This window comes from Montipora foliosa, chromosome 6, assembly GCF_036669935.1.
Source record: "Montipora foliosa isolate CH-2021 chromosome 6, ASM3666993v2, whole genome shotgun sequence".
Lineage (NCBI taxonomy): Eukaryota > Metazoa > Cnidaria > Anthozoa > Scleractinia > Acroporidae > Montipora > Montipora foliosa.
The window spans coordinates 6,711,480-6,721,479 of NC_090874.1; the positions used below are offsets into that span (position 1 = coordinate 6,711,480).

At 40.4% G+C, this 10,000-nt stretch overlaps 1 protein-coding gene across 1 annotated transcript in view; it reads right to left on the reverse strand.

Annotated features, from left to right (window-relative positions):
- Nucleotides 1-10,000, reverse strand: part of LOC138006515 (dehydrogenase/reductase SDR family member 7-like) — a 12,081-nt gene that overhangs the window by 377 nt on the left and 1,704 nt on the right. Inside the window, exons 3-7 of the mRNA XM_068852879.1 lie at nucleotides 6,122-6,314; nucleotides 5,130-5,176; nucleotides 3,634-3,753; nucleotides 1,022-1,209; nucleotides 1-244 (exon numbers count right to left, since the gene is read on the reverse strand). The exon at nucleotides 1-244 is cut by the window's left edge and continues 377 nt beyond it. Coding sequence (XP_068708980.1) covers nucleotides 196-244; nucleotides 1,022-1,209; nucleotides 3,634-3,753; nucleotides 5,130-5,176; nucleotides 6,122-6,314 — 597 coding nt within the window. The 3' untranslated portion in view covers nucleotides 1-195. The remainder of the gene's footprint in view (nucleotides 245-1,021; nucleotides 1,210-3,633; nucleotides 3,754-5,129; nucleotides 5,177-6,121; nucleotides 6,315-10,000) is intronic.

The following is a 10,000-nucleotide window of genomic DNA, read 5'->3' on the forward strand; positions in this document are numbered from 1 at the left end:
CTTTGGTAGTGGTATTTATGGAACAATTTCTATTCTGTTACAGAGTCATAGTTGATAAAAACAAGCCTGAAGCCTCTGTTAGACCAAGAGATTATATAATCTCTTGGTTCGACCCAGTCCTTTCATCAGAAACGGAGCGTTCATTAATCATTTACGGTCACAAACTCAACAAAATTGCTGTGAAACTAGGCTAACTTATAACGTTTGTGCAGCAATGTAGTTCGGTGAAATTGTCTTCATAACCCTGTAGACAGAAAAAGACAAAGCATAGTCTAAATCTGCTAATTAAAAGTAGTCTCAGACATTTGAATACATGTACCTCGTCTGCCATAATCAAGGGCCTTCCCAAGAATATTCACACAAGAAAAAAGGCTGGGGTTCAGAACCAGCGTCCTCCCGCACGGTTATCCGACGTTAAAACTAAATTAGCCAACAGCTGCCAACCAGATCTCATGGTAAATGTACCACACCACTCACAAACGAGCAAAATCCACATCACCTTCTGCTACTTATTACCGTCAAAAAAAAAAGAGAAATTTACTCCCGATTCATCGTCATTTCTTCATTATTCAGACGCAAAATTTTCACTTTGTTTTTTTGGATCCACAACTGCGCTGATTCCTCTTTTGTACTTGAATTTTGTCGCGGGCGCGACAACCAAAACGGAAAAAAAGGGTTAAAAAACTGTTTGTACCAGTAACTTATAGAAAGTATTATGTCTTAAAGCAGGTTTTTTCAACAAAAACAAAAAAAAAAAATTTTTTTCAACACATCAAAAGTAATGCCACAATGTATAGCTTCTGGATTTACTTTACTACGCTTAGTAATTGGAAAAATTTGTAGAAGTAATACGACTACATGTTGTCCAGTTTGCACCACCCTGGACATGAAGGAATCATCACCAAATACTTACGACAGCGCTAAGTTATATTTTGGAGTGACGTTTTCTTTTACGTTGCCGTTGTTCTTGCTTAAATTCCACATTTCAAGGACATTAAGTTTAAGACAAATTCTAACGTACCATTTGAAGAGGTTCGGAAAGTACTGGCTCAAATAATAAAAGAAGAGCACTGGATGTTCTGATATCCACACTTCATCCAAGTTATTTGCCATGCTCACCACCATCAACTTCGCACAGCGCTCAGTGGGCATTTTTTCCTCTAATTTTAGTTTTTCAACATGATCGTAAATGGGCGTGTCCTTAAATTCCTGCAAAAATAAATTTAAAAAGGCAACTCAAACCAAGTGTTTAATACATCTAAGTCAGTTAAACTTGGGGAGCTGTCAAGTCCTCGCCTCTTGGTAGTTTGGAATTTAAGCCATGTTATGATTATTGTGAATAGAGCGCTAAGGATCGCTAAGTACAGTTTCACAATAAACAAAACATGAAAACCCTGTCAAAAAGCTCCATTCCTTACTCAAATTCCCTGTAACAGAGTGAAGTTTCGAATGGTATTTTGAGACAGGGCAAGGGGATGACGTTTTTCGCAAGCCCTGCACTTGATGGCGCAATCCGACGAAAACAATCAAACATGTTTGTTTCTCCGAAATCGAAAGAGAAAAATTGTTGACTTTGTGCTAAAGGTATCAGAAACAAAGACGAAATAAAACGAAAGCTTATAATTACGATCTCGAGTCGCCGCTTGGGAAGGGGATCTCTAGTGATACTTCTTTGGACCAACACATCCTGCCGTAAATTGTGCTGATAGAAACGAACACTAGGTCGAAAAAAAGCTTCGAATCGTCAGATAGGCTTCAGGTGTAGGAGACGTGCTATACCGGGATTAAAAGACATGCTAGATCGAGAACAAAAGTAGAGATAAGCTTACATCTTAGTGAAACTTATGCGCCGATCAAATCAAAACTTCAACATTCCCCCCCCCCCCCCCCCGGGCAAACTCCGGGCATTTGACTATCCTCTGTGCCCGGGGAGTGGGGAATTTGACCTTTGCTTGCTTGGAGTGGGGAAATTGAACCAGAAGAGTCAGGTTTCAAATGATTTTTTTTTTCGGGCGCCGAAGTCGCGAACAACCATAAAACACGTTGTTTGGACGGGATGGAAGAGTTTAAAGGAAGAGATATAGCATTTGCGAGCGATTGGCTTACAAAAAAGGTCTTCAAAAGTTGGGGACAGACAGACACATCCGACGACAGGGTAGGGCATTTGAACACTATTTTGGCCCGAGGGGGCGGGAATTTGAACGATCCAATCACCAGGAATTCCAAACACCAGTTTATACCTAAGATTTAAAAATCTGTTGTCTCCTGTAACTCCAAATGACGCTGTGGTGCCACGAAATCAGTGGAACAATTACGAAGACGATAGCATTGCAATCCTTTCCAAGTAAACGATCAAAAGCGAACGGGGCTAGCTCAAAGGTCACACTTTTCCCAGCTCCGGTTGGAGCAGACACAAACACATCTCTGCAAGATAGATATGCTTGAATTGTTTTCCCCTGATAGTCGCGCAGGTCAGAATATCCTGTGGCCTTAGTAGCCTTAGTCACGCTTTACTGCATAAGGCAAATTTTGATTGACAACTCTATCCCCTGGGATCCACCGGGACAAATCTGATTGGTCTAGCTCAGCGACCCGTTTTTGGAAAGGAAAGGAACTTTATTTAAGTGTCTAGTCGTTCTAGCGCTGGAGCACTAATTGGGAACACCGTAAACTGAAATTAACAATTAACACAAATCAAGTCAAATGTTGGTTTTTGAGGAGAGGGGAAACTGGAGTACCCGGAGAAAACCTCTCGGTGCAGAGTAGAGAACCAACAAACTCAATCCACATATGACGCCGGATCTGGGAATCGAACCCAGAGGGGTGCTCTCACCACTGCGCCATCCCTGCACCTGGGTCGCTAAAATTGGCGCCAATCAAGTATGAAAAGTCCTATGTCCCGCGCGCCATCTACATGAGACGAAGGACTTTCCGTAAGTCTACATTTGATTCAACAAAGCTTCACGAGGTGCCCGGTATTCAATTCCAGGCTTCAACCTCGGTTGTTACTGTGGATACGGAGATGGATACGTCATGGAAAGACCGATGAGTGCGCACGCACATTTCCAACAATGTTGAAAGAGGGGAAAAAACGGCTTCTACTTCACTCAATATTTACACGGAAACAAAAGAAATTTTGAAGCAATGTTTTAATTGCCTTTAAACTCATTCAGCATCGATTTAACTTCGTTTCAACAAGTTTCAACGCGGTTCAAAGAAGGCGGTGCCCAAACGGTTCAACAAATCAAGCGGATGATGAAGCGAATGTTGAAATCGTTTGCCCGGGCCTTAAACATTTGCAGATGAAATTACAAAGGCAGCACTTTCTCCTCAGTTATTTTAAGATCCTGAGTGTTGATCCGACCAGGGTTCGAACCAGCGACCTCCTGAATGACAGCCCGATGCTCAATCAACGTTAACAGATCGAACCACCGGTGCGTAGTGGAAGTTTTGTTCCCAGCTTAAAACCACTTAGCGGTTCTGTTTATGCGGAATGCAGCCTTCTCAGCTTCTCGCGCTCCGCAACAACAGAACCGCCAGCTACTCAGGCTAAAAATTCCTTAACCTTTTTTTTTCAGTCTGAGTCCTTTTATTGAGAGGAATTGAAATGAAAATCCCATTTAGTTTACTTACCACATTTATGTCCTCAGTGAAAGCAACCTTTTCGATATTTGATTCAACAGGACCTGGACAGATGATCTGAACACCAATGTTGCGCTCTGCTAACTCTAGCCGGGCAGTATCAAAATAGCCCTGGTTAAGAAAATGTAGTAATTCTGTTTATTGCGTTCGACGCAGGAGAACGCTTCCTAAGTTTGTTCGGAATATGACGATCTGGTGTGATGTCCTTAGCGAAACGATTTGAGAATTTACTCCGTAAGGACAACAAAACAGCCGCGCCCCAGATTCTTTAAATTTGTTGTTCGCAGGGGCACTTGCACAAGTATTGCGCGGGGACTGGGTTCCCTACTTTCTGATTTGTTCCCCGCGGTTCAATGATCCAAGATTAATTCTAGAACATGCGAATAAAACAATTGAAAGACCTTTCTCAAAGGAAGCCAATTTTGCATTCTTCAATCTGGTACTATGACATTAGAATTTGGTATTTTGGGAGTAAATTATAGGTGTCTGACATTTGCAGACTGCAGACTGCAGACAAATAGCGCTGATAAACAGTATTTAAGTCTAAGAACCCATTTTAAAACGGTTAGATTTCAATTATTGAAAGCTAACCGTTTTAAAATGGGTTCTTAGTCTTAAATACTGTTTATCAGCGCTATTTGAAATGGGTCTTTAGACTTAAATACTGTTTATCAGCGCTATTTGTCTGCAGTCTGCAAATGTCAGACACCGTAAAGATTTACCACAATTTTCAAGTCCTGAAGTATGCACGAATGATCGCCACAATTCTAGTTTCATAGCCAACCTCGCCTCCAGGACGATTTTCCCTGGCTTGGAGGTGGGACGAGGTTGGTCTGATAGCGTAACACCCACGTCTCCTTTTCTCAAGAGGAGAACATCCAAACAAGTCTAGAAACCAAGGCCAAATTGCTCAAAGCAAGGTTAACGTTAGCACTAACCATTGGTTAAGTTGTATTCGGAAATCTCGAAAATCGTAACGCAGGAGGATTGGCTTCAGAGATCCTAAACCCTAACCCTAACCCTAACCCTAACACAGGTCTCAGGTCACAGGTCATTGTTTCACCAATGAGAAAATGACCTAAACAAAAGTTTTTAGGCCTAATGTTAGCATTTGTGAACGGTTAGGGTTGTTTTTGTATTGGTAAAACAATGATCTGTGACTTGTGCCTACCCTTCTCAAACTAATTAATAATTCATAACCCAAAAACAAAAGGAATCATTACATTGTACCGAGAAGGAAGTTTGGATATGTGGTCTTAATTAGCATAAACGTTGGCCAACTTTGATCCCAAGTATCTCTTAAAATACTAATTCTTTTGAGAAGCAATATCAAACACTCGAAAGTGTGTTTCATCGGATATCCAAACACCTCGAAATCGGTTAAAAAACTCGGCCTTCGGCCTCGTTTTTCAACTCGCTTCTCGATGTTTGGATATCCGATGAAACACTCCTTCTCGTGTTTAATATATTACGTCTTTTACACATACCTGCAATGCATGTTTGCTGGCAGTATATGAAGATCCAAAAGGGACAGCTGCATAATGGTTTTAAGATAAAGTTTAAAAACTTAAATTAACATTTAACACGCTCACAAGAAGCCAAAAGTGCCAACCCAATACACACATTCAGGTTAAGGTGATTGCATGTCTCAAAAAGCAAGGGTTGGACAAAGATGAATTTGAAAGAATTAACAATTCGTTCATGCTTTAGCTTGTATATATTGATGTCTGTGCAGAGGGTTGAAGAAAGCTAACAGCGACTCTAGTCACACCCCAAGGATATTCTAGCGTTTGTGGTGTCTCTCGGCCATCTTAAACAAACGAAAAAGAACTTAAAATGAATAAATTTCCATGGCAAAACGTGAATGAAATACATGATACATTTGTTTTAACTGCACAAAGGGAAAGGATGGCATACTCAGTTTAACTGCACTAGAAACAAGGATGGCACTTCTTTCCTTTCAGTGGAGCTTAAGTAGCTTTAAATACCCGTAAAACGGAGCACTGATGGAGAGAGGGGAGTAAAATAAGCGCATCGACGACCTCGAGCTCAGGTTTGTCAGTTGAATTACTGGTACGAGTTATTGACGTCAAATATGGTTATTTTACGAGTTGGGAGCACGTAGTGGCTCATGTAAAATACAATGTGCCTGGCTCGCTACGAAAAATTTCAAATGCAAGGTGTATAATGCGTCCTATATATAGGCAGGATTCGAATTTAGGACCGCCGTAACAGCGGTTGGATGCTGTACCCATTGAGGAACTAGAACTCCTAGGGATCTACAGTACGTCATTTATATCGAGATACATTGTCCAATCAGGACCTAGGGTACATGTAGATCAACGCCCTATCCCCACTGCCACAGGAGTTCTAGTTAGCTCAATGGATAGGACATCCCTTGAGCAGAAACAATACCAAATAATAGCCAGGATTAGGAGCGCAGCTACACTTCCGTCAAGTCTACCGTTTAAACGCTTACCAAACTTTCCAAGAGCACTGCTGACAACAACAATCTTTCCCTTTTGCTGTTGTATCATGTATGGAAGAACCTGCTTCGTCAAGGAGATGGTCCCAATAGTGTTAATATCCATAATAGTCCTATCGACTTCCAGGGAACCCTTTTCCACTAAAGACCTTGACCCCCGAGCTGCATTATTGACTAAGATGTCAACCTAACCAAGAAAATCACTAATGTTCAATTCCACACACCAGTCCTAATCAGGTTAAGACAGGTTTCACTATATACATTTCAAAAATTTAGTAACTTCATATTGTCAAACTTGAGGAGTGTGTTCCTCATAAGAAAATTAGTTAATAAAAATGTAAAACTCAAAGAAAAATGATAGGGGAAATATGAAGAGCTCTTTACATAACAATTTCTGACTCTGTCAATGAGTAGATTGAATACAAATGCAATGCAGTGTTCATGATGATGACCATAGCCCCCCCCTCCCCCCCCTCCCCTCCCAGTCTCAGTAATTTTCGGGTAAAACGCTCAAAATTTGAGAAATTGACCTTATTCATAAATGGCGGGCACATTTATAATTCTTTTGTCTTCGTGGAAATTAGCCTACCAAGCCTCATTTTAGGGCAAGAATTCTTTTCAATTCACTGTATGGTATCGAGGCTTGGTAGACTAATTTGCACTTCAACAAAAGAATTATAAATTATAAATTGGCCGCCATTTATGAATACAGTCTACAAAGAAACGATAAAAGATGGAATTAAAAAATATATAAATAAAGCAAAAATATAAAAAAGAGCACTTGAAAGTATAAATTTAAAATATTACTTCTGTAAGTTAAATGATATTCAAGTCCTTGTTTCGAAATAAGTCCTTGTGGTTGCTGATCGATATCTGTTGATCGCTGGCATTTGCTGCAGTTCGCGACAAACTTTCGCGCCATTTTTAAGGCGGCGCGAGAGATCAGAGATGAAAGAAAGTTTTAGTTCGAAGTTTCCTCGTGGTCTGTACCATCGACTCTTTGGGCGACGCCGGCATTCGAAACTTTTTCAGATCAAAGGGACTTTTAAGGTGAGTTCAAGCAGCCTACGAGGCTTCAGGTAAATATTTAATTTTGCGTTAGCAATTTATTTTGCATAAAATTTATGTGAGGTTCTAAAAACTCTTTATTTCGAATACGTACAATTTTATGACTTTTAAGGATTGTAAACGAATGTTTCTTTCGTACATTTTGAGGGAGTAAAAAACGGATTTCAACAATCAAACATCCGGGCACTGTGTAATTTTTTTGGGCAAAAAGGACACCCCCCCCAGGTCGGATCGTGCCCGTACGCCTATCACAGCCATAACAGTTAAAGACAAACAGTGGCAGGTTAGAAAGAACAAGGGCAGATCCAGGGATGGTGAATAGGGTGGCTAGCCACCTCCCATTTTGGTTCCTTTTTTTAAAGTCAATTGCATTTTTTTGGTTGATAAATAAATTATATTTATAAATTATTTACAATCTGACGATACGCAAGTTTCATTATTTCAAATATGAAACAGCCTCTCTCTTCGCATAGGAGGTACCACCCAAGCATCTGATTTTCTTGACTCATAAAAGTAACAAAGAAATATATTTATTTTCTACTTTTATAACAGAGATTTTCTATTTATCTGCTTTTTATTGTATTTGTATTTTTGTGGAACAGATACTGTTTACCTCATGTGAACTTTTTGTTAACGTAAAACATAAAGTCAAAATGGCAGCCTAGACTATCTGGACTTTTGTCGGGTTTTGCTAAAAGCGGGCCTGCGGCCCAGTGGCCCACGGCCTGCGACGGCCCGGTGGCCCGGCCGCCCTGAGGCCTGGAGGCGCGGTAGCCCAGTCCTGATTTTCCACAGTTTTTTTGTCCAGCGGTAAATCCACGCGCATGCACAGATCTGCATCGGGTTTGGGTGTGCAAAATGGATGACGGTGAGTTTGAATTCGTCTACCAATTTAATCATTTGAATCCTTGTTTCTGTTTGTTGTTGTAAATGGACGAAAACAACAGATAATGACAACATTTTTCACTTAGCAACACGTAACGAAAGAAAGGATCGAAAAGGATTGAAATGATTATTAAAATGGTAAACGAATTCAAACTCACCGTCTTTCATTTGTGCACCCAAACCCAATGCAAATCTGTGCATGCGCATGGATTTACCACTGGACAACAAAACTGTGTGGGCCTCTGCGCCACCGGGCTACTGGCCGCCAGGCCCCTGGGCCAAAACCTGACTTTTGTCAGAGTATATAATTCCATTTTCTCAATCCGCCCCCTCCCCCCCCGTAAAGTATTCCTTGATGAAAAGACACTGTGCAAGTTTTCATTATGTTGTTTGATGAACCCAAGCAGACTTAACAGGTTACAGTGAAATTGAACTTGTTTGGCTAAAAAATTCAAACACTTCGTTTGCCAATAGAGCTCAGAGACCTTGATGTATCAATTAAGACCTCTTTTCTTTTGAAAATATATTAAATAGACCATATCATTCGGCTCACTCAATGTTGTACCCAATTCAAATCTCTAGGGGTCAAGATGCTTTGTGTATTGCATTCGCATGATAACGTAGCATTCACATTTAAATAATATGGAAATTAATACTTGGAACAAAACGTTTTATTCTCAAAGGATTTGAATTGGTCTATTATATTAACTGACAAACCTTACGAAAATATGTTTTTTTAGTGAAAGTGTAACATGTTGCGTGACATGCCCTTATATGTATTTAGAAATTCCCGGATGTGAAAAAGGTTGTTCTTGTTCCCGCCATTAAAAAGGCTTGTTGTTTATCACAAGGTCTGTCGCTTCTCATGTCTGTTAAGTGCTCTCATGCGTATTGATACAGAAAGAGACAGAGATTCTGAGTATAATTAAAGTGTATGTATGTATGTATGCATTTAATTTTGCATACTTGTAGTGAGCAGATTTTCAAAAAGCATTCAACTCTTAGAAGAGCATGTGATTAATGATTAGTTGTAAATCAGTTCAGACCTTCAAGATTGACTCATCGTTTGATGGCATGTATGATGTAAGTATATGAGTGGGAGACCTGTAAGGATATTTACAATGGAAAGCTAATAACCCATTGACCCCCTGGGAGTGTGACTTGACAAATTTTACTCTGTCTAACACCAGACGATTGCACTTGTCAACTGGGGGCACCCTGAGCCCGGGATGGGGGGGGGGGTACTCAATGTATCCCTGGTTGGGGAGGTGCGGCGCGGCCCCTCATACCCTGACCCTGTTTAAGACAAATATCGTTGATTTTCCTACCCATTTTATGACAGAATTCCGATTTTTGATACCCTGTTTAAGACATTTAACCCAGTTTAAGACAAAAATTGATAAATCGATACCCTGATTAAGACAAAAAATGATAAATTCGATACCCTGTTCAAGACAAAAATCCCGAAAAACATACCCTGGCTGGCCGCACATCCCCATCAAGCCCTTATAAGGGAGTACCCCCCCCCCTCCCCCCCGGGACCCTGAGGCACCTGAGGACTGAATGGGTTTAATTAAGTGAGCTTTAAGTCCCCATGCAGATCTGCCACATATTTTGCACCTAATTTGTGAAATGAACAGATATGTCAAGAAATACATGTAATTATATGAATGTCAATTTTGATACACTTCACAGTGTCCCTTTGCTCTTCTCCCTAACTTTCACATTATTTGTGTCTAGAAACACAGACAATTCACAATGTGTTTCCTATCCTCCAATCAAATTGAGGACAAATAGCTACTGACCTGAACTGATCTCAATAACATTATCATTTATGCTTTTTGGCTGCTCAGTGGCATATTTTTGGCTGTTTGCTGAAAACATGGTGGCGTGAATTGGCCTCTGTGGTGATTGTTCTGT